A 25,082-nucleotide genomic window follows, 5' to 3' on the forward strand; every position below is an offset into this window, starting at 1 on the left:
GACATAAGAACATAAGAGAAGCCATGTTGGATCAGGCCAATGGCCCCTCTGTGTCATGCAGTGGCCAAAAAAAACAGGTGCCATCAGGAGGTCCACCAGTGGGGCCAGGATACTAGAAGCCCTTCCACTGTTGCCCCCCCCAAGCACCAAGAATACAGAGCATCACTGCCCCAGACAGAGTTCCAACGATATGCTGCGGCTAATAGCCACTGATGGACCTCTGCTCCATATGTTGATCTAATCCCTTCTTGAAGCTGCTTGTAGCCGCCACCACCTCCTGTGGCAGTGAATTCCACATGCTAATCATCCTTGGGGTGAAGGATTTCCTTTTGTCCGTTCTAACCTGACTGCTTAGCAATTTCATTGAATGCCCATGTATGTTCTGCCCCATAATGAGTGCATGGCTGAAGCATTCTGCTCCCCCATACTGCCCTAGAAGCAACATGCAGTGGCCCAGAGGGCAGCTTTAGAGGGCAGGGACAGCCTCCTCTAGCACTTTCCAAGCTCCCACCAACCGTCCTCCACAGCTCTACCAACTAAAAGGGAGTCACGAACGAGGTGGCGGGGTAGGCAAAGCTGCCGGGCCGATCTGCCAACAGAACAGGCCGAAATGGCTTTTTATCTCGAAGGCAATAAAGCGGGGGAGTTGAGCCACCCACAGCATTTAGTCAGCCCCACCCAAACATATCCAGAAAGTGCTTCCCACTCAGACACCCTCTGCTGATGACAAATGCATCTGGGGCTCACTGCCGCCGCCACCATCGCCAAGGGAAACCCAACACTGCCAGATGGAAGTGCAAACCCACAGAAAAGCGGGGTGGGTGATTGAGCTATGTGAGAAAGGGATACTCCAAGCAAATGGGTAGGGAAGGAGGCATGGTGTGGCCCGATCTTGGAAGCAAAACAGGGCTGGTTGTTGGAGGGGAGACCACCGAGAAAGGCTCTGCAGAGGAAGGCAATGGCAAACCCAGCCTTTGCTTCTCACTTGTCTTGCTGGGATTGCAAGAAATCTTGGATGGGAGACCACCAAGGAAGGCTCTGCAGAGAAAAGGCCATGGCAAACCACCTCTTACTTGGCTTTGAAAGCCCCTTGCTGGAGTCACCAGAAATCTTAGGAGACCACCAAGGAAGACTCTGATGAGGAAAGGCAATGGCCAACCCAGCCTTTGCTTCTCACTTACCTTGCAACTCTAGCAAAGGGCTGCCAAGGCATCTTGGATGGGAGACCACCAAGGAAGGCTCTGCAGAGGAAGGCAAAGGCAAGCCCACTTCTGCTTCTCACCTGCCCTGGAAGTCCCTTGCTGAGAAGGGAGTGCCATTCAGTTGGCTGCAACACGCCCACGCCCGCCATACAGGTGGGAAAGAGCCTCAGCCGTGTGGCTGGACGTAAACTTTCTATAAGGGATGTTACAGGATTAACCCCACTGAGTTTAAGATGACCCTCTGCCTGAGATCCCAGGGAGCGACAGGAAAGACAAAAGGTCACAACTTAACCTTAAAAAAAAAACGAAGCAAAATCATTGCGCTTCTTACCCTCTTTGGGGTTCTGTTTAAACTGCTCGGAAAGCGAAGTGAGAAAGATGACGTCCCTGTCGCGATCCTTCCAAGAGACCCTGAAGATCTTGCAGACTAACTGTAAGGCTTGCTCTTCTGAGATTTCGGATCCTGACGGGGGTTCCTTCGCCACAGGAAAAGGGAAATGTCGGGCATTCGTTTGGAGAGCCAAGGCCATAGAAGAGCAGCTAACCCTCTCTTGTGTGATCTTAAATTAAGTATCCTTACGAATATTTCCGCCATCCCACCCCAGGCGTCTGGGTGACAGAAGCTAGTCAGAAATCCAAACACCCACCAGCCGACCAACCTGCGCTTCCCAACAGGTGCTTCCATCACACCCACACCAAAGAGACTGCCCTCTTTGGGGCTCACCCACCTTATCGGTGAGACTCCTTTTCTCCCTTCGGTCACTCTCGTCGACTTCCATGTTTTCGATTCCCGAATCTACGTCCACCTGGGACATACTGTGAGCGGAACAAAGAAGCCATTAATCTCTGGACATTCAAGCAGGCTTGCTCATAGAAGTTGCTGACCCGACGGACAGGCGCAGTAAGCGAAAGGAGAACAAGACTGATGCAGACAGGAAAAAGAGGAGCCGTAAAAAGGGATGCCATTAACAGCTGCCGGTCAATAGACTGGCCTTCCACAGCCCGCCGCTCATATACCTTTTGCTTCAAAGCTGGCCTGGGCAACTTAGGACTCAAAAGGAGCCTGGCGGGCTTAGAAGAAGAATTGCAGATTTATACCCCCCCCCTTCTCCCTGAATCAGAGACTCAGAGCGGCTCACAATCTTCTTTATCTTCCTCCTCCCACAACAGACACCCTGTGAGGTGGGTGGGGCTGAGAGGGCTCTCACAGCAGCTGCCCTTTCAAGGACAACCTCTGCCAGGGCTATGGCTGACCCAAGGCCATGCTAGCAGGTGCAAGTGGAGGAGTGGGGAATCAAACCCGGTTCTCCCAGATAAGAGTCCAAGCACTTAACCACTACACCAAACTGGCTTAACCACTACACCAAACAGTGGCCCATCCCAATCCTGAAAATACTCTTTATTTTGGGTGCCAGCCTAGGACTTCCCAGACCAGGGAGGGGAAGGGAAGAAGACACTGGATTTATATTCCGTCCTCCACCCTGAATCAGAGTCTCAGAGCGGCTCACAATCTCATCTATCTTCTCGCCCCACAACAGACACCCTGTGAGATGGGTGCGGCTGAGAGAGCTCTCACAGCAGCTGCCCTTTCAAGGACAACTCCTGCAATAGCTATGGCTAACCCAAGGCCATTCCAGCAAGTGCAAGCGGAGGAGTGGGGAATCAAACCCGGCTCTCCCAGATAAGAGTCCGCTCACTTCACCACTACACCAAACTAGCTCTCCAGCTTACAAACTGCAGGCTGTTCTGCGTTTGGTTCGTGTGGGCCCTGCTTTGGCAAGTATCAAGGCTCCAAAGGGAAGCTGTGGAAGGTTTGTCCTGTTCTTCTCGCAAGGGTGGCATGCATAAATCCCCCCCAGCGCGTTTTATTCTCATCTGTGAGGCAGAATACTCTAAGAGAGAGCGCCTAGCCATAAACCACCCAAAGAGCCTCAAAGCTGCAGCTTCATTTGCAACTACATTTGCAATCCCCTTCAGATTTTCAGCTCTGCAATCAATTCCCTCCTCTTAAAAAAAAGGTTTCTAAAATAGGTTGTTTCATCCCTTTAGGTCAGAGGTAAGCAACCAGTGTGAGCCAGTTTGGTGTAATGGTTAAGAACGTGGACTCTAATGTGGGAGAACCGGGTTTGATTGCCCACTTCTCCACATGCACCTGCTGGTGTGACCTTGAGTCTGTCACAAATTCTTTCAGAGCTGCTCTCTCAAGAGCAGTTCTTGAAAGAGCTCTCCCAGCCCCTCCAACCTCACAGGGTGTCTTGTTGTGGGGAGGGGAAGGGAAAGGAGATTGTAAGCCGCTCTGAGACTCCGAGTGAAGGGTGGGGATATAAATCCAATATCATCATCATCTTCTTCCTGCCCCTATGCATTTCCAGCTCCTTCCTTCCAGCTGACAGGTCAAAGCCAGCTGTCAAGGAGACAACATTAAACAAAGAAGAATTGTACATTTATACCCCGCCCTTCTCTCTGCATCAGAGACTCAGAGCAGCTCACAATCTCCTTTATCTTCTTCCCCCACAACAGACACCCTGTGAGGTGGGTGGGGCTGGATAGGGCTCTCCCAGCAGCTGCCCTTTCAAGGACGACCTCTGCCAGAGCTATGGCTGACCCAAGGCCATTCCAGCAGCTGCAAGTGGAGGAGGGGGGAATCAAACCCGGTTCTCCCAGACAAGAGGAGGTGGAACCATTGCATCATCATCATCAAAACTATGTTTATATGCACATCAAGACTGTAGCACCATCTTATGTTATATTGTGGTTTTATATTATTAACTTAAATGCTGTTTATAACTGATTGTATTTTAATTGTTAATTGTTTGAATTTTATTGTATCATTGTACAATGTACTATGCTTTGTAAGCCGCCCTGAGCCTGCCTTGGCGGGGAGGGCGGGATATAAATTTAAATTTATTATTATTATTATTAAGAGTCCATGCACTTAACCACTACACCAACAGGACTTGGTGGAAAGGTGTTTTGGCAATATGCAGGGGGCGTCATCACAGCTTCTACCTCCTCAAATGCCCCAACAAAACCAAACACCTATCTAGATTGTTGAATTCAGTCTGGTAGGAACCTGTAGGAACAAAGACCTCCTGCTTAAGAGGACCAAAGAAAGACGAGGAACCAAGAGATGAAGGCGGCCTTAAAGATAAAGTCGCTAGTCCTCAATATTCCTAGACAAGCACTCCTCCCCGCTCACACCTGGTCAGTTGTTCACGGCCAAGTATAACCAATTCCTGTAAACGCTGCCTATATAAACGCCACCCTGAGCCCGTTAGGGGAGGGTGGGATATCAATCTGATAAAATAAATAAAAATAATAACCTGAAGGTTAGTTTAATTCACTATCAGCCATGCAACTGGCTATTCACACATTCTGGTTAAAACCTGGGGGGAGACACAGCACCAGAAGTGGCCCATAAGACAACAGGCTGGAGTCAGAACCCAGACCCAACTCCCTTTACCTTTTCTCGCAGGAGACGCTGTCGATATCCATGCTTTGCGATCGGGATAGGGACTGAGACTGGGTTTCGAGGCTGTTTGACGGAGAACTGCTGAGCGAACTCACTCCTTCGCTGCTCTGGCTTCGGTGGGCTACGCCTGAAGGAAAGACACCACGAGATGGAAAGAAAGTCCGGTCAGTGGCAGCTTAAAGACTAGCAACACGCTTTTCAATAGGAGCTTCCATGAGCTGTGCCTCGGTTCAGATGCATGATGGGGATGATCATACTGGGAATTCTTCTGATGAAGATCACAACAGAGGCAGGACTTGAGGCATGGAGGTCCAAGCAGCGTACGAGCTGTCTTTTGGTCAAAATAAGAAGATTTTTGGATTTATATCCTGCCCTATACTCTGAATCTCAGAGCGGTCACAATCTCCTCTACCTTCCCACCCCCCACAACAAACACCCTGTGAGGTGGGTGGGGCTGGAGAAGGCTCTCACAGCAGCTCCACTTTCAAGGACAACCTCTGCCAGAGCTACGGCTTACTCAAGGCCATTCCAACAGGTGCAAGTGGAGGAGGGGGGAATCAAACCCGGTTTTCCCAGATAAGAGTCTGCTCACTTCACCACTATGGCTGACCCAAGGCCATTCCAGCAGCTGCAAGTGGAGGAGTGGGGAATCAAACCTGGTTCTCCCAGATAAGAGTCTGCACACTTAACCACTATGGCTGACCCGAGGCCATTCCAGCAGCTGCAAGTGGAGGAGGGGGGAATCAAACCCGGTTCTCCCAGATAAGAGTCCGCACACTTCACTACACCAAACTACCACTATGCCAAACAAATAAGGTTATTAAGAAATACAGTTTTGAAAGGCCAAGTAAAATACCTTCATATAATTTATTTAATCTATTTATTTATTTAATTAGATTTGTATCCCACCCTCCCCAGACAGGCTCAGGGCAACTAATGACAAATAAAAGCAACATAAAACATTAAAAAACCAAAATATACAATAAAATCATTTCCATACATTTTATAGTCATTAAAAGTCCAAGATGCATGTTGATATTCTGGTTATTCTGATGTTTCTGGTTTCAATTATATTAGTTCAGTTAGTTCTGGTTTCAATTATGTCAGTTCAGCGCTGTGGAATAATAGCCACCTCCCCTTAACCGTTGAAAGCGAGTTTGAACAGTTCGGTTCTACAGACCCTGCAGAACTGTGGCAGATGTTTCCTGGGAGGGCATTCCACAGAGTGGGGGCTATTACCAAGAAGGCTCTGGCGGTCGACAATGGAGTTTCTTTCGGTCCGGGGGATCTTAAGATTTTGGGACCCTGAACATAGTGCTCTCTGGGATACGTATGGGGAGAGATGGTCCCGAAGGTAGACCGGTCCCAAGCCATACAGGGCTTTAAAGGTTACGACCAGCACATCGAAACGAATCCGGAATGCCACGGGCAACCAGCGTAACATTTTCAGCGCAGGTTGAATGTGCTCCCATAATGTGAAATGTATATCAAAGCAACTGCAAAGTACATTCCCAACCAATTAAACTTAAACTGAAGTTTAAAAAGGTAAAGGTAATCCCCTGTGCAAGCACCAGTCATTTCTGACTCTGGGGTGACGTCGTATCACAACGTTTTCACGGTAGACTTTTTACGGGCTGGTTTTCCATTGCCTTCCCCAGTCATCTACACTTTCCCACCAGCAAGCTGGGGACTCGTTTTACTGACCTCGGAAGGACGGAAGGCTGAGTCAACCTTGAGCCGGCTACCTGAACCCAGCTTCTGCCGGGATTGAACTCAGGTTGTGAGCAGAGCTTAGGACTGAGGTACTGCAGCTTTACCTTGCCATGGGACTGCTATTAAACTGAAGTTTAAGCACCTTCAATTAGGAGTGGGGGACTGTCCCAAGAATTTCTGTAGGAATCGCAGCTTTTGCCTTTTAAAGCTGCTTCCACAGACGCCAGAGAGCTATGCTGCATCTTCTTGAGCCGGACAGCCCTTCCAGAAGCTGACAGTGTACGAGATTTACCCATCCGCCGAAGAAACTGTCATTGAGATCTATGCATGAGTTGATGTTCTGTACAAAGTGCTTTCCAGTCAGGCAACCTGCTCACAACAGTGACCCTAACAGAAACCCCGTGGGTGGTCTTCTCCAGAGACAGGTTTGCTCTTCGTTGCGCATTAAGTGAGTTATTTCAGATGCAAGAGTCAACCTCGGCTCCCGATTTTAATTTGGACAAAGTGGATCTCAGCTGCCGGTTGTTCAAAACACACTGCCCTATCCCCCAGGCAGGAAAAAAGCAGAGCCAAGCCATTTAAAAACACTGCACAGCCAGAGAGAAGGAGGGAAGGGAGGTTTCACAGAAGCATTTTTAAGGCTGAAATATATACACAACACTCACACTTCACATACTGTGGTCGGACACCCCCTTGCACGTTTCGAAGTGGGGAGGGTTGTTTGTAAAAAGGCTCTCCAGACAGTGACAAACCTTTTCCACCTGCAAAATGTGAACTACCGCCTTGATGCCCCAGAGGCCAGGGGTGGCCAGACTGTGGCTCTTTCACACATACTGTGTGGCTCTTGAAGCTCCCACCACCGTATTGGCTGGCTTGGAGAAGGCATTTGTCTCTTTAAGAGCATAAGAGAAGCCATGTTGGATCAGGCCAACGGCCCATCAAGTCCAACACTCTGTGTCACACAGTGGCCAAAAAATTTATATATATATATATACACACACACTGTGGCTAATAGCCACTGATGGACCTCTGCTCCATATTTTTATCTAAACCCCTCTTGAAGGTGGCTATGCTTGTGGCCGCCGCCACCTCCTGTGGCAGTGAATTCCACATGTTAATCACCCTTTGGGTGAAGAAGTACTTCCTTTTATCCGTTTTAACCTGTCTGCTCAGCAATTTAATTGAATGCCCATGAGTTCTTGTATTGTGAGAAAGGGAGAAAAGGACTTCTTTTTCTACTTTCTCCATCCCATGCATTATCTTGTAAACCTCTATCATGTCACCCCGCAGTCGACGTTTCTCCAAGCTAAAGAGTCCCAAGCGTTTCAACCTTTCTTCATAGGGAAAGTGTTCCAGCCCTTTAATCATTCTAGTTGCCCTTCTCTGGACTTTCTCCAATGCTATAATATCCTTTTTGAGGTGCGGCGACCAGAACTGCACACAGTACTCCAAATGAGACCGCACCATCGATTTATACAGGGGCATTATGATACTGGCTGATTTATTTTCCATTCCCTTCCTAATAAGTCTCTTTAAACCACTTCTCCAAGCCAAGCCAGCTGGCAGCTTGGAAAATGCATTTAGAGTTAAAGTTGCTTTCTTTCCACCTCTCTCCCCCTCCTCCATCTATTTTTATGTAATTGTTTTTAAAATGTATTTATTAATTGTATTTTAAAATTGTTTTATGTAAAATCATGGTGCATACCATGTCCTGTTAGCCGCCCTGAGCCTGCTTCGGCGGGGAGGGCGGGATACAAATAAAAATTTATTATTATTATTTGCCTTCCTTCCTTGATTCTCAAACATCTGATGTTCATGTCTTGCGGCTCTCAGACTTCTGACATTTATTCTATGAAGCTCTTATGTTAAACAAGTTTGGCCACCCCTGCCCCAGACTAAGAACACTTCCGGACATTATAGCTTGCTGGCAAACAAAGCACAGCCCCACCCCCCCCAGCCACAAACACCCCAAGCGTCAGTCATACCAACCGCTGCTAACCAGAAGTTTACGAGCAGCAGACCACAAGGAAAGGCTCGCCATCAGAAAGCCGTAAACCAGGGGTCTCCAGCCTCTTCGAGCCTGCAGACGCATTTGGAATTCTGACATGGCATGGTGGACGCAACCACAAAATGGCTGCCGCAGGAGGCGGAGCCAGCCAGCTTAACCTTAATAACACAGTGTAGAACCGCCCCAGACATAAGAACACAAGAGAAAACAATTATTAAAATCTGCACAGCCAATCAAATCACCAATAATCCATCAAAAGCCTTGCCCCACCCACTTTCTAAGAACACTTGACAGATGCCGGAAAAGCGGTCAACGGGTGGCATAGCGCCAAAATTCGCCATGATGGGGAACCCTAGCTGCAGCGTATTGGTGGAACTCTCTGTCTGGGGCAGTGATGCTCTGTATTCTTGGTGCTTGGGGGGGGGGGGGGCAACAGTGGGAGGGCTTCTAGTTTCCTGGCCCCAATGATGCACCTCCTAATGGTACCTGGGTTTTTTTGTTCACTTTGTGACACAGAGTGTTTCGCTGGCTGGGCCATTGGCCTGATCCAACATGGCTTCTCTTATGTTCTTATGTCCTAATCGAATTCTCACCTACAAAACAGACACATCATTGTGACACAAGACCCTGCAAGCAACCAAGATGTCAACTTTATCCCACTGCACACTCAAACAACATCATCTCTGAGCCCAACAGACCGTAGCATCTTCGAGTCAACCACCTGATCATCGGTGCTCTTCAGCTACAATGGACAAACAAGCCAGCACATACACAAATAAATAAATGGGACACAAATCTGACACTAAAAGCAAAATACTGAGACATCAGTGGGCAAATGTCTTAACCATCAAACAGATTCCATCGCCGATCCTTTAAAGGGAGAACCCAACGTGAAATTGCTGAATTAGAATTCATTAACAAGTCCACAGCTATTTACGTGTGCAGGCACACAAACCAGATCTTAAAAAGGCCCTGGCACTCTTAACTCACTACCAGTGCTAGTATCTTGCATACCGTGGCCGTTAGGGATGCTAATTAGCTTATTTATGTAACTACCCATCAGCTTATCTTGTTCTCTCCTGCACTAATCCTGCTCTGCCTAACAACAGCTGGGAGTGGCCCCCACACCCTCTGAGTAAACGCATTTCTCCTTTGATTGGGTCTTGTTTTAAACCTGCCTCTTTGTAGCATCTCTTACTCACCCGTGTTGTCCATAGAAAAGCATTATCCTAATGGTTACACACTTCAGTGCAGCTGATAAACTCAGCTCTTACTCATGAATCCTTATGCTGAAATAAGTGCATCACTACGGTGCCATCAGGCTGTTTTATTTCTCAGAGCAAATGATATTAGCCGCACTCTGTCTGGGGCAAAGATGCAACACTCTGTCTGGGGCAATGATGCTATGCATCCCTGATGCTTGTGGGGGGGCAACAGCGGGAGGGCTTCTGGAATTCTGGTCCCACTGGTGGACCTCCTGATGGCACCTAGGTTTCGGCCACTGTGCGACACAGAGAGTCGGACAGGATGGACCACAAGCCTGATCCAACCTCGTTTCTCTTGTGTTCTTACGTCTGGGGCGGTGATGTTCTGTATTCTTGGTGCTGTGGGGGACAACACTGGAAGCGTTTCTGGAAGTCTGAACCCAATGGTGGACCTCCTGATGACCTGGGTTTTGGCCACTGTGTGAAACAGAGTATTGGACTGGATGGGCCATTGGCCTGATCCAACAGGGCTTCTCTTATGTGACACAGAGTGTTGGACTGGATGGGCCACAGGCCTGATCCAACATGGCTTCTCTTATGTTCTTATGTGACACAGAGTGTTGGACTGGATGGGCCACAGGCCTGATCCAACAGGGCTTCTCTTATGTTCTTATGTGACACAGAGTATTCGACTGGATGGGCCACAGGCCCGATCCAACATGGCTTCTCTTATGTTCTTATGTGACACAGAGTGTTGGACTGGATGGGCCATTGGCCTGATCCAACATGGCTTCTCTTATGTTCTTATGTGACACAGAGTGTTGGACTGGAGGGGCCATTGGCCTGATCCAACATGGCTTCTCTTATGTTCTTATGTGACACAGAGTGTTGGACTGGATAGGCCATTGGCCTTATCCAACATGGCTTCTCTTATGTGACACAGAGTGTTGGACTGGATGGGCCACTGGCCTGATCCAACATGGCTGCTCTTATGTTCTTATGTGACACAGAGTGTTGGACTGGGTGGGCCACTGGCCTGATCCAACATGGCTTCTCTTATTATTTATGGGATTTGTGTTCTTATATCCTGCCCTTTATTTGCCTAAAATGTGGTATTGGAGGAGAGTTTTATATATACTGTTCACCACCAAAAAGACAAACAAGAAGGTTCTAGATCAAATCAAGCTTGAACTTTCCCCCTAGACACTAAAATCACTGAGGATACGGTACTTTGGTCACATTATGAGCAGGGTTCCCTCTAAGCTGAGTTAGCGTGAGCTAGCTCACCGATTTTTAGCCTCCAGCTCACACATTTTTGTCTTGGCTCAGGAAAGATGGCCGCAGGGCAACTAATTTATGCAGTAGCTCACAACTTTAATGCCAGTAGTTCACAAAAGCAGAATTTTTGCTCGCAAGACTCCACGGCTTAGAGGGAACATTGATTATGAGATGACATCACTCAACGGAAAAGACAATAATACCAAGAAAAGGCAGGAGGAAGAGAAGACCCAACACGACCAGATGGACTGACTCCATTAATGAAGCCACAGTCTTCAGTTTGCAAGACCTGTTTAGGATACTTTGAAGGTCATTAATTCATAGAGTCACACTAAGTCAGAAGCAACCGAACGGCACACAACACACACAGACGCAGTCTTCTTCCAGCACTGCAGGGTTCTTCTTGTGCCTTTCTATCCTCTGTGACACACTGTGACATACGACTGTGACCTACTTCAGACTAAGACTTCTTAAGAGCCACCCAACGAATGCTACAGCACCAACCCTAAATCAGACTTTTCCCTGCAGCCACTGTGGCCGGACCTGCCTGTCCCGCATTGGTCTTGTCAGCCACCAGCGAGCCTGCAGCAGACGTGGACTATTGCACCCTTCTTAAATCTTCGTTTGCGAAGCCAAGCCGAGAGAGAGAGAATTCATAGAGTCACACTAAGTCATAAGCAACCCAACGCCACACAACACACACAGACGCAGTCTTCTTCCAGCACTGCAGGGTTCTTCTTGTGCCTTTCTATCCTCTGTGACACACTGTGACATACGACTGTGACCTACTTCAGACTAAGACTTCTTAAGAGCCACCCAACGAATTCCGTGGCTGGGCAGCAACCTGGGCCTGCCTCTTCCTGGATGACGTCCAACGCTTCACATCTCTAAAACACCCTGGTGCTTCTTGACAGCAGCTGCCAAACCTGTTTTACTCCCAAGCTGGCTGCCAACGGGGCTGGGGAAGGAGACATCTGGATGTGCAGATGAAAGAAGGCTTCCAAAAAGGCTGCTCTCTTCTTTGCGTCAAAACAGAAGCAGCGGCCTTCGCTGTCGTGGCGCTGCAAAGGGATCCCTGCGAACTGCCTCCCGCAAACCCCTTTGTTTGCATGCACAGAAAAGAGTGGAAAACAATCAACCACCATCGCTGCTTCCCAATTCCTCTCTTTACCTTTTATTTATTTGTTTAAAACTCTTATTAGCCGCCTTCCTGCTTTGCAGACTTCAAGGCAGCGTATGATGTAGACAGGGCATTTTGGAAGAAAGAAGCCCACCAGGAACTCATTTTTATATTAGGTCACACCCCCTGATGTCAAGAAGACGACGACCGCAGATTTATACCCCGCCCTTCTCTCTGAATCAGAAACTCAGAGCAGCTTACAATCTCCTTTATCTTCTCCCCCCACAACAGACACCCTGTGAGGTGGATGGGACTGAGAGGGCTCTCACAGCAGCTCCCCTTTCAAGGACAACCTCTGCCAGAGCTGTGGCTGACCCACGGCCATTCCAGCAGCTGCAAGTGAAGGAGAAGACGACAGCAGATTTATACCCCGCCCTTCTCCCTGAGTTAGAGACTCAGAGCGGCTTACAATCTCCTATGTCTTCTCCCCCCACAACAGACACCCTGTGAGGTGGATGGGGCTGAGAGGGCTCTCACAGCAGCTGCCCTTTCAAGGACAACCTCTGCCAGAGCTATGGCTGACCCAAGGCTATTCCAGCAGATGGAAGTGAAGGAGAAGAAGACAGCAGATTTATACCCTGCCCTTCTCCCTGAGTCAGAGACTCAGAGCGGCTTACAATCTCCTATATCTTCTCCCCCCACAAAGACACCCTGTGAGGTGGGTGGGGCTGAGAGAGCTCTGACAGAAGCTGCCCTTTCAAGGACAACTCCTACAAGAGCTATGGCTGACCCAAGGCCATTCCAGCAGCTACAAGTGGAGGAGTGGGGCATCCAACCCGGTTCTCCCAGATAGGAGTCCGCACACTAAACCACTACACCAACCTGGCTCTCTCCCAAGCCACAGCTCCTCCAACATGTGTATTTCCTTGAAATACTTAAAGGATGGGGGAGGGACTCATTTTCGTTACTATCTTATCAAACTGACATTTGAAATCAATGAATCCACCACTGTAGTCGTGTCCCAGAACTTAATGCTGAGGCAAGAGCAGCACTTAGCATATGCACTGCCCAAGCTGGAACCATACTTCAAATCCTTAGGCCCCAATATCAGCTTTTAAGGAAACCCCTGGGACTTCTGCAGGTTCCCTTACCAATGCAAAAGGAAAAGAAAGAAGCTAAGCCGTGGCTCACCTGATGCGCCGATTGGAGAGGTAGCAGGGGTCATGCTGTGAACATTTAACCCGAGGCTGTGGGATGCTCCAGGGGACGGTGCTGCTACAGGCGGTCCCGGCGGGTTCTCTCGCTGCGGAGACGTAAGTGGCGTGGTGGGCTGAGACGATGGCCCGCCAGCGAGCCGAGCAAGGCGCCTCCGACGGATCTGTGGCAAAGGCACGTGCAACCAGGTTAGCAAGTTTTGCTGAGTCTTAATCTTCCAGGATCTTGACAACGAGAGGGGCAAAACTCCGACATGCACTAACTACAGTCAACAACCACCGCAAACCAGAGAAGGAGTCTGCTCCCTGAATGCATCAGGACTGCTGGTTGGAAGACAGACCTCTCTAAGTTCAAGATGGCAGAGCTAGAATACAAGTATAAAGAAACACAGAGTTGCCCAATCCCTTGTTCGCCTGGAGTGCACTTTTCCGCCCCTCTTCCAGCTCCTTTTGAGGCCTACTCCTTATGCAAAAGTTCAACATAATCTGTTTAGTACCTCGAAAGGGGAATGTAAAGTATATTTATTTCCACTGTGCAGGTTTGGAACGACTGAAAACAGAGCGTTTTGCAAACCCTCCTCCTTCAAGCACATGCCTCTGTTCTATTAGCTCACCAACTTGCTTAATGTTCGAGCAGTTTATCACCTGGGCTTCCCCTCAAGAGATTACCAAACAGCATTTTCACAGAAACTGATACAGAACATGTGGAAAACATGGGTGGTGTTCATTCCCCTGACCAGATGGAACACTATAATTAGAAGCGGTGCAAGCTCTCCCCGCCCCCCACCACCCATAGCCTTAAGCAACAAGGTCAAAACCACCCTCTTTCCCTCTCTTCAAGAGCATCTTCCCGGAAGTGCTTGTATCCGTCTTTACCAGATCTATGAAGAACTGTGTTCTGCAAGACTGAATGTGAAAGGGCGACAGGTTCCAAAGCCCAGTCCCTTCCCAATGAACAGGAGGAGGAGCAGACTGGATTTATACCCCACCCTTCACTCGGGGAGTCTCAGAGCAGTTTACGTTCTCCTTTCTTTTCCCCTCACAGACACCCTGTGAGGTAGGTGCGGCTGAGAGAGCTCTGAGAGAACAGCCCTGGGAGAACTGTGGCTTGCCCGAGGTCGTCCAGCAGCTGCATGCGGAAGAGGAGTGGGGAATCAAACCCGGTTCTCCAGATTAGAGTCTGCCGCTCTTAGCCACTACACCAAACTATGCTCTTAACCACTGGATCTCAGTACAAGTTATCTGCAAGCAGACACCCATTTAGACACCCACTGAAAAACAGCGTTCATTGCATATATGTGCTTCCGGATTCACCCATGCTTGCAGTGTTAGCTTTTGTATAATCTGAAGAGAGTCGATCGTTATCTTTCCCCTCCAAGTCTGTTGCTTGGAAAAGATATTACTTTGTTAAACCACACTGAATTACTGGAAGCAAATGAATAAGATAGGTTTTTTTTCTAGCAACCACAAGGAAATATGCATGAATCTGCCCACACTGGCAGCAGCTAATCAACAGGAAAGCACTTCTGACCTGTAATGCCAGTGCATGGCAAGTTAATTCCATTTCAGAGTTGGTGGCATCTGAACCTTTAAAGCCCTCTATGGCCGGGGACCTGCCTACCTTAGGGACCGTCTCTCCCCACATGTTCCCCAGAGAGTACTGAGATCGGGTTCTCAAAACCTGCTTGTAATCCCCGGGCCAAAGGAGGCCCGTTTGAAATCTACCAGGGATCGGGCCTTCTCGGTAATGGCGCCTTGCTGGTGGAACCAGCTGCCGGAAGAGGTGAGGGCCCTGCGGGACCTTGGGCAGTTCCGCAGGGCCTGCAAGACGGTCCTCTTCCGGCTGTCTTACAACTAACCGACACTGGGAATTTTGGATGGTGGTAGTGTGCATTCTGACAGACCGCTGGTTTTATGTTTTATTAACTTACTGTTTTAAACTGCTGCTAATTGATGTTTTAAAGCCAAACCTATGTTAGATTTTATATGCTGTAAGCCGCCCTGAGCCACTTCGGTGGGAAGGGCGGGATATAAATCGAAATATAAATAAATAAATAAATAAATATAAACCCGAGTTTGAAGCACATCAATGCATCTTCCACTGGCCTCTATGCAAATTTTCACCCCCTAGAACATCATCTACCCGCCGACATACCAGGGCTCAAGATATACACTGAGCTAAAGGCTCACCTAAGACCTCAACCCCCTCTAGCACCAAAAATGTGAAAGCGTGCTACGTGGGAGAACTCCTGAAGAACCCACTGAATAGATATATCCACTTCCTCGTTTTCACTGTGTACAAGAAGTTCCTTGATTCTTCTAGTTGTTCACCTGATCCGTTAGGTTTCCAGCCTTGCACTTCCCCAAAGAGAGATGAGCTTTCGGTTTAACCAACATCTATTTCCCACACTGCATTTGGTTTGAGAAAAAAGTACAGAGCAATAGAGAAAAGTGAAAAAAGACTGAATTCTCCTTGGTATCAAAGGTCTATAGAGGCTGCAGTAGCATACACATTCCCAAGGACCTGACATCAGATGTTTAGATGCCCAGATATTTTCAGACAACTAATTATCTTGAGTCCTTTTAAATGGAGCTTGGTAGTTTAGTGTTCTCCAATGGGGAGGGACAGTGGCTCAGTGGTAGAGCATCTGCTTGGGAAGCAGAAGGTCCCAGGTTCAATCCCCGGCATCTCCAACTAAAAAAGGGTCCAGGCCAATAGGTGTGAAAAACCTCAGCTTGAGACCCTGGAGAGCTGCTGCCAGTCTGAGAAGACAATACTGACTTTGATGGACCGAGGGTCTGATTCAGTAGAAGGCAGCTTCATATGTTCAATGCTTTGGAAATCCCTTAATTTGCACACGCTACCACCTCCTCTTCCCTTTTTTCCTCTGGTGACAATGGCATCCCCCTCTCAGAGACACACACTGGTTGTCACTACCACAGCCATTTCTACACAAAGCTAAGAGTATCCTGAATTGTGCAGCGTAAGAGGCAGCCCTCGGCCACAACCACATACCCGCACACTGCGCGTGCTGTAAACTGATCAGGGATTCGATTTACGTTTCAAAGCCAGCAGCATGACTTACATTTCTTTATTTACACTCGTCTTTCACCTAATTGCTCCATTCATATTACACTTGGCTTCTTCCCCACCAACACTGGCCCTGTTCCTGAAGTTCAAGGCTGGCTACAAGGAAACACCAAGGAAATAGTATTCAGCGCATGAAGTTGCCCCATACTAAATCAGATGCTGGCCCAGCTAGCCAGGCAATTACAGTTTCTCAAAGACTTCCCCAGATCTCCTACCTGAGATTCTTTCTAACTCAGGAGATGCCAGACTGAACCTGGGGACTTCCATGTTCAAAGCACGCGCTCAGTCAACATCAGCTAACACAGCGGTGGCCAAACTTGCTTAATGTAAGAGCCACATAGAACAAATGTCAGATGTTTTGAAAGCCGCGAGACATGAATATCAGACTTTGAGAGCCGCAAGGAAGGAAGGAAGGCAGGCAAATAGATAGGGGGAGGGAGGGGGGAAAGAAAGCAACTTTTTAACTTTAAATGCATTCTCCAAGCCGCCAGTTGTGTAAAAGAGTCACATGTGGCTCCCGAGCCACAGTTTGGCCATCCTGAGCTAACACCTACATGAAAACTCAGCAGTGTTCCCTCTCAGCTTTGCATGTGAGCAGCCGCTCGTTAACACAGGAAGCCTCGCTCAGCGGCAGTCTGGAGCCAAGCCATGCAGGGCCTTGCACTGCCCATTGTCCGCTTTAAGATTACATCAGTTATATTCCACTCCGGATGTGAACTGCTCTACTGAAGTGCGGGGGGTGGGTGGGAAATAGAGGGGACACTGCAAACAAGGCCCTGAAAGGCTTCGCTCAGGACCGAAGCTAGGAAAAGTACAAAAGATAGTAACCAAGATTATTCGGGGGTTGGAACACCTTTCCTATGAAATAATAATAATAATAATAATAATAATAATAATAATAATAATAATAATAATAATAATAATAATTTTATTCTTATACCCCGCCCTCCCCCGCCAAAGGCGGGCTCAGGGCGGCTCACAGACATGGAATCCCATGATTCAGTAAAACAATACAAACAATCTCAGTACAATCAATGACAAATAAATTATATAAAATAGATAAAATATATAAAATAGGTGCTAAAATACTGAAGTCGTAATATCCACAAGATGGCTAGGTGGCCGCATGTCAAGTTAATCAGGTTCTGTTTCAAAGGCAAGCTGGAAAAGAAATGTTTTGCAAACCCTGCGGAATTGATTCAGGTCCCGCAGGGCTCGTATCATCTCTGGAAGGTGGTTCCACCATCGAGGGGCCATTATAGAGAAGGCTTGCTCCCTAGTAGCCTTCAACCTAGCTTCTCTTGGCCCAGGGACTGTTAGAAGGTTCTGAGAGCTAGATCTCAGTGCTCTTTGGGGAACATATGGGGAGAGGTGGTCCCTTAGGTAGGCAGGTCCTCGGCCATATAGGGCTTTAAAGGTGATAACCAGCACTTTATAGCGAACACGGTACACAACCGGCAGCCAATGCAGATCCCGCAGCCCAGGCCGCACGTGTTCCCACCGTGGTAGTCCCTCTAGCAGCCTGGCCGCCGCGTTCTGGACTACCTGGAGTTTCCGCGTTCGATATAAGGGCAGCCCCATGTAGAGGGCATTGCAGTAGTCTAGTCTCGAAGTGACCGTTGCGTGGATCACAGTTGCTAGGTCGCTGCGCTCCAAGAAGGGAGCCAACTGCCTCGCCCTCTTAAGATGGAAGAAGGCGGTTCTAGCAGTGGCAGCTATCTGGGCCTCCATTGATAAGGAGGATTCCAGTAGCACTCCCAGGCTCTTGACTTTGCGCACTGGTATCAGTGGTGCACCGTCAAAAGCCGGTAAGGTAATCTCCCCTTCCGGTCCACCGCGGCCCACGCAAAGGACCTCAGTCTTCGCCGGATTCAACTTCAGCCCGCTCAGCCTGAGCCAGTCAGCCACGGCTTGTAATGCCCGGTCCAGATTTATAGGGACATCACCAGCCCGGCCATCCATCAATAGATAGAGTTGGGTGTCATCTGCATATTGATGACAACCCAACCCATACCTCCGTACGATCTGGGCAAGGGGGCGCATAAAGATGTTAAACAACATCGGGGAGAGAACTGCTCCCTGGGGCACGCCACAATGAAGTGGGTGCCTCTGAGACAGCTCCCCCCCAATTGCCACCCTTTGTCCCCGACCTTCAAGAAAGGAGGAGAGCCACTGCAAGGCTGAAAAAAGGCTGAAGAGCCTGGGACTTCTCAGTTTAGAAAAGAGACAGCTAAGGAGAGGTCTTGATCAACGTTCCCTCTAAGTTGCAGAGTCTTGCGAGCAAAAATTCTATGTTCTGAGCTCCTGGCATGAAAGTTGTGAGCGACTGCATGAATCAGTGTGCTCTGGAGTTATCCTTCCTGAGCTAAGGCAAAAATGTGTGAGCCGGAGGCTAAAAATCTATGAGCTAGTTCACACTAACTCAGCTTAGAGGGAACACTAGTCATGACAGAAGTTTATAGAAACACATACAGGGTGGAGAAAGTTTACAAAGAAATTTTCCTGGAGATAATTCAATGAAACTGATCAGCAGTACATTCGGGTCGGACTGAAGGAAACGTTTCTTAAATGACGAGCGATTCAAATGTGGACTTTGCACAGCGATGCAAGATGCAGTGATGGACACAGGCACAAACAGCTTTACAAGGATATTACACCGTTTATGGAGAATAGGTCTATCAGAGGCGTTGAGCCATAGTGACTAAAGGGAGCCTCCACATACAGAATCAGTCAACCTCTGAATCCCAGTGCCAGGAAGAAACATAAGGGGAAGGCCGCAGTCTCTGTGCCCTGTTGCTGGACCTCCAGAGTAACTCGGCAGCCACTATGTGAGCCAGGATGCTGAACTGGATGGACCTTCTTAGGTTGTTGGACCTCCAGAGGGACTGGTTGGTCAGTATATGAGACAGGATGATGGATTAGATGGACCACTGGGTCCGATCCAGTAGACATCATCTTCTTCAAGCCCATCTAAGATTTCTGCTGTCTTTCCCGCTCTTAAAAAGGACAAAACGTTAGAGGGACGCAACGGCTGAAGAGAATGCGCTATAAATCAGGCAGTTGTTGGCTCAGATCTCACCCTTGCCATGAGGAAAATAGCTGTACCTTAAGCAAGCCTCTCTAACCGTTATTTGCAATATGGGAACAACACCGGCCCACCTTACAGCACTGTCTGAAAACTCACAGAGCTATATAAATGCTAGATATTATAAGCCGCTCATACATGTGTGTTTGTGTGTGCACAGGATGGTTTGTGTGCCTGAAGCAGCCAATCGCTACTGCAACACAGCGTGTGTTTTTTGCAGCTCCAGTCATTATAATCCCAGCACACAGCACGAGCAGTTTATGCCCAGATGGGTAGAGGGCCATGACTCAGTTTCCTCTCTTTCTAAGCTGGGATTGCTGAATATCAACACAGAAGCAGCGCATGAAAATTAGAAAGAAGATCAGAGAAACACATCATGCAGATGCAGAGGCTGTGCCCCCCCCCCCCAACAACAGACACTTCACGGTTTACTTGCTGCCCGGTTTGCCCGGCCTCTACCACCTGCTCCTCTCCTCGTTTCTGTTGCGCCTCTCTCTGCCCTCATGCCCTTCTCAAAATGTAAGCTCCGTGGAGACGAGGAACTGCTTTTGCTGCTCAAGCTCAATATAAAAAGGAAAAAAAGGTAAAGCACCGACTGCAAGCACCAATCATTGCCAATTCTAGGGTGATGTTGCTTTCAAAGTTTTCACGGCAGACTTTTTACGGGGTGCTTTGCCATCGCCTTCCCCAGTCAGCTACACTTTCCCCCCAGCAAGATGGGGACTCATTTTACCGACCTCGGAAGGATGGAAGGCTGAGTCAACCTCGAGCCGGCTACCTGAACCCAGCTTCTGTCGGGATCGAACTCAGATCATGAGCAGAGAGATGTAGTGTATTACTAAAACAGTACTGCAGCTTTACCACTCTGTGCCATGGGGCTCTTATGCAAGCTCAATATAGTCCTAAGCATATTGGTGACATTGTATAAACAACAACCCCTCCCAAACATACTACAGTAGAGATGCAGTGTATTACTAAAACAGTATTTATTCATAGCATGCTAGTGTAAACTATTCTGTATTCCAGTTCAAACTTTTCAGCTTCAGAAGAGGTTTCCAGGTCGCTTGCGGAAAGGGTGGGATGAGAGAGAGAGAAAGAGAGAGAGAGAGAACGAAAGAGCGAATTAAAACTAATAAAAATTACTTTGTCAGCTGAAGAGCTCTTGAATGTTGCAGAGAACTCAGGGAAACCAGTGGCCTGGTAAGACTCACTGAAGCGAGCTCTAGCTCTTGACCAATGCTCCCTTCACCCCAGAATAGGCACCTTTCTGAAGTGGGCAGCGGTGGAGAAGCAAGTTCTGAGGGAACCTTGTTTGTCAGTACCGGCCTTCTCACAGAAGAACCCCTGAGAAGTTGCTGAGAAACAGCCAGGCCTCTCAGAGCACTGGGCTACGGCAGGGGTGGCCAAACCGTGGCTCAGGAGCCACGTGTGGTTCTTTCCCACATATTGTGTGGCTCTCAAAGCCCCCACCATCCCATGAGCCAGCTTGGAGAAGGCATTTAAAGTTGCTTTCTTTCCACCTCTCCCTTGCCCTTCTATTTGCCTTTTCACCTTCCTTCCCTGTCTTGGGGCTCTCAAACATCTGACAATCATGTCTCGAAGCTCTCAAACATCTGACATTTATTCTATGCGGCTCCTGCATTAAGCAAATTTGGCCATGCATAAACTCTCAGCCCAGTCACTGGTAAAAATACAGTGCCTCAAATGAGATTGTGAACTAAATCATAAATAAAGTAGACTTTGACAGGCTCTGATTTTGGGTTTTCCAGCCATTGATTGGAGAGCCAGTTTGGTGTAGTGGTGAAGTGTGCGGACTCTTATCTGGGAGAACCGGGTTTGATTCCCCACTCCTCCACTTGCACCTGCTGGAATGGCCTTGGGGCAGCCATAGCTCTGGCAGAGGTTGTCCTTGAAAGGGCAGCTGCTGGGAGAGCCCTCTCCAGCCCCACCCACCTCACAGGGTGTCTGTTGTGGGGGAGGAAGGTAAAGGAGATTGTGAGCCGCTCTGAGACTCTTCAGAGCGGAGGGCGGGATATAAATCCAATATCATCATCTTCTTCTTTCTACATCCAGCAATGTGAAGGGGTGCAGGTAAGAACTGCAAGGGGCTCTACAGCGATCATGGACAAATACTCTCAATTGTTTCTTTGCTTTGCAAAAACAGAAGACCAGTTCGAACCAGGTTTCTTCTCTCCCCCACTGCAACCATTTGAGATGCAAAGTCCCAGTATTTTCTGCAGTGAGAGATCCACTTCCCGTTAAAATTTTCTTAAAATATATATTTTCCTAAGGCTGCCCAGCTTCCTCTGGTGCGCTTTGATTTCACAGCAGGCATCTCAATACCAGCTTAGACCAAGAGAAAGCCTTCCTGAGGGGCTGTGCCTCAGCGGTAGAGCCCAGAAGGCACCAGGTACAACCCCTGACAACTCCCATTCTAGGGTCTTAGGGCAGGATATTTTGAGAGAAGCCTCCTTCGGCCAGAAACCCCAGAGAGAGCTGCTGCCCGTCAAAGTAAATAGTATTTCGTTTGATGGACCAATGATGTGAAAGTACAAGGCAGCTTTCTACCTCTGCATGTATGCTCAGACATATCCATAACAGGACAAAGTTTGAGTCCAGTGGCACCTTTAAGACCAATGAAGTTTAATTCTGGTGTAAGTTTCCATGCGCATGCACACTTCCAGGTACAAGGTTTCGTGTGCATACACACTTCTTCCTGGTGATCACGGCTGCTCGCTAGAAGCAAGGAGAGCCAGTTGGGTGTAGTGGTTAAGTGTGTGGACTCTTATCTGGGAGAACCGGGTTTGATTCCCCACTCCTCCACTTGCAGCTGCTGGAATGGCCTTGGGTCAGCTATAGTGGTTAAGTGAGCGGACTCTTATCTGGGAGAACCGGGTTTGATTCCCCACTCCTCCACTTCCAGCTGCTGGAATGGCCCTCGGTCAGCCATAGCTCTTGAAAGGGCAGCTTCTGTGAGAGCCCTCTCAGCCCCACCCACCTCACAGGGTGGGGGGAGAAGACATGGGCGCTTGTAAGCCGCTCTGAGTCTGATTCAGAGAGAAGAGTGGGGTATAAATCTGCAGAGTCATCTTCTTCATCATCATCTCTACCCCACAAAGAACATTTTATCTTAAACACTGGAGGGAGGCACTTCCAACCTGCCATCCTCTTCTAAGGAAGGGCATCAACAGGTGAGCTCACCTGGAATTCTTCCAGAATCGCTCTGATAACATCAAGTGGCTCAGTGGTAGAGCATCTGCTGGGTAAGTAAAAGGTCCCAGATTCCATCCCCGGCATCTCCAACTAAAAAGGGTCCAGACAAGTAGGCATGAAAAACCTCAGCTTGAGACCCTGGAAAGCCGCTGCAGGCTGAGTAGACAATACTGGCTTTGATGGACTGAGGGTCTGATTCAGTAGAAGGCAGCTTCATATGTGAAACTTTAATTCATATGTGAAGACTGCGGGGACGGGGAGGTATACTTGCCAGTAAAAACAGGCCGTCACCACCCTTTGGACTTTCCCTGGCTTTTCTAATAGCCCTCCCTGTCAGGTGGTCTTCTCCATTTATGCCTTTTACCCTTTCACACACTTCTTCTGAAGAAGTGTGCAGGCACACAAAAGCTTACACCCAGAATTAAACTTTGTTGGTCTTAAAGGTGCCCCTGGACTCACACTTTATTCTATTGCTTCAGACCAACCCAGCAACCCACCGAAATCCAAAGAAGTTAGCAACACACACCCTTCTTTAAATTGCATTGCCTGTCTATCCATAAAGACACTGTAAAGTCTTCACTTTTGTTCTTTAAAGGAGAACAGGAAAAAAAAATGCATGAACAGCTCAAAAATCACTTGCCTGCTCAGTGGGACAATTTGTGACTTCCCACAGGCAAGTAGCTATTCAGAAGACTGATATTCTGCGGGTAAGTTTAAAAACAAATACTAGTGAGTTTGTGAGAGTGGACTCAAGGGACCAGTGTTCCCTCTAAGCTGAGTTAGTGTGAACTAGCTCACGGATTTTTAGCTCCCAGCTCACACATTTTTGTCTTAGCTCGAGAAGGATGACCCCAGAGCACACTAATTTATGCAGTAGCTCACGACTTTAATGCCAGTAGCTCACAAAGTAGAATTTTTGCTCACAAGACTCTGCAGCTTAAAGGAAACATTGCAAAGGACTACCAAGTAAACCTGCCAGATAGTTGGCTCTTTTTAAAAGGCAAAGTTGTGTTGGTGGGGTCTTGCAGAAATTTCAAAGCAGTGTTTTGAGAGATCAAGTCCTTGCCAGAAACGGATTCTTACATATTGTATAAACTGCCTTAATGACACAGCATTTCTGATGCCCATAATGTGCATTTACAATGCTCTAATCAGGTTTACAGGGAATGCGCAGGTCTAAAATCATAATGAATGTTTAACTGCTATTCCAGTAACAACTAATATTTTCCAAACTAAAGTCCCTGCCATTGATCTCCCGCAGTGCCTGATGGGAACTGTAGTCTTCCCTTCCCAGCATGCAAGGACATTTTGAAACCACATGTGTGTGTGTCAATATCAAAGGATTGCCAAATCATTGCCTACAAACCAGGCACCACAACCACCATGTTATTTTAGAACACCCTTGATGACTTTGCATTAAAAGTGGCAGCTATTTATTCCTTCACATACACACATTTCTACACACCAGAGCTGAAAAGGCAGGCAACCTTTTTATATCTAACTACAGGAACAAGAAGAACTATGCCTGAAGAACTATGGAAGGAGCTTCGTGACACTGTACAGAAGGCAGCAATCGGCACTATCCCAAAGAAAAAGAAATGCAAGAAAGCAACGTGGTTACCTGATGAGGCTTTACAAATAGCTGAGGAAAGCAGGAAAGCGAAAGGCAAAGGTGAAAAGGAAAGATTCACCCAACTGAATGCAGATTTCCAGAGAACAGCAAGGAGAGATAAGGAGGCCTTCCTGAAGGAACAATGCAAAGCAATAGAGAAAAATAATAGAATGGGAAGGACAAGTGATCTATTCAAGAAAATTGGAGAAATCAAGGGAACGTTTTGTGCAAAGATGGCCATGATAAAGGACGAAAATGTTAGGGACCTAACAGAAGCAGGAGAGATCAGGAAAAGGTGGCAAGAATGCACAGAAGAATTATACAAGAAGGAGCTCAATGTCCCGGACAACCATGATACTGAAATCTATGACCTTGAGCCAGACATCCTGGAGTGTGAAGTAAAATGGGCTTTTGAAAGCATTACTAACAAAGCGAGTGGAGATGATGGTATCCCAGTTGAGCTATTCAAAGTCCTAAAAGATGATGCTGTTAAAAGTGATGCACACATTATATCAACACATTTGGAAAACACAACAGTGGCCACAGGATTGGAAAAGTTCAGTTTATATTCCAATCCCAAAGAAGGGTAATGCCAAGGAATGTTCAAACTATTACACCATTGCACTCATTTCACATGCCAGCAAGGTCATGTTAAAGATCCTACAACCGAGGCTTCAGTAGTATGTCGATCGGGAACTACCAGAAGTTCAAGCAGGGTTTCGGAGAAGTAGAGGAACTAGAGATCAAATTGCCAACATTCGATGGATTATGGAGAAAGCACAGGAGTATCAGAAAAACATCTATTTCTGCTTCATTGACTATGCTAAAGCCTTTGATTGTGTGGATCACAACAAACGGTGGCAAGTCCT

At 47.9% G+C, this 25,082-nt stretch overlaps 1 protein-coding gene across 2 annotated transcripts in view; it reads right to left on the reverse strand.

The window, feature by feature from the left end:
- The window catches only part of UBE4B (ubiquitination factor E4B), an 82,426-nt gene that overhangs the window by 50,690 nt on the left and 6,654 nt on the right, over window positions 1–25,082 (reverse strand). For both annotated transcript variants that reach the window (XM_060258761.1, XM_060258760.1), the window contains exons 2-5: window positions 13,190–13,376; window positions 4,666–4,801; window positions 1,931–2,018; window positions 1,534–1,678 (exon numbers count right to left, since the gene is read on the reverse strand). In XM_060258761.1, coding sequence (XP_060114744.1) covers window positions 1,534–1,678; window positions 1,931–2,018; window positions 4,666–4,801; window positions 13,190–13,376 — 556 coding nt within the window. The remainder of the gene's footprint in view (window positions 1–1,533; window positions 1,679–1,930; window positions 2,019–4,665; window positions 4,802–13,189; window positions 13,377–25,082) is intronic.

The sequence above is a fragment of the Heteronotia binoei genome, chromosome 18 (genome assembly GCF_032191835.1).
Source record: "Heteronotia binoei isolate CCM8104 ecotype False Entrance Well chromosome 18, APGP_CSIRO_Hbin_v1, whole genome shotgun sequence".
Classification (NCBI taxonomy): Eukaryota; Metazoa; Chordata; class Lepidosauria; order Squamata; family Gekkonidae; genus Heteronotia; species Heteronotia binoei.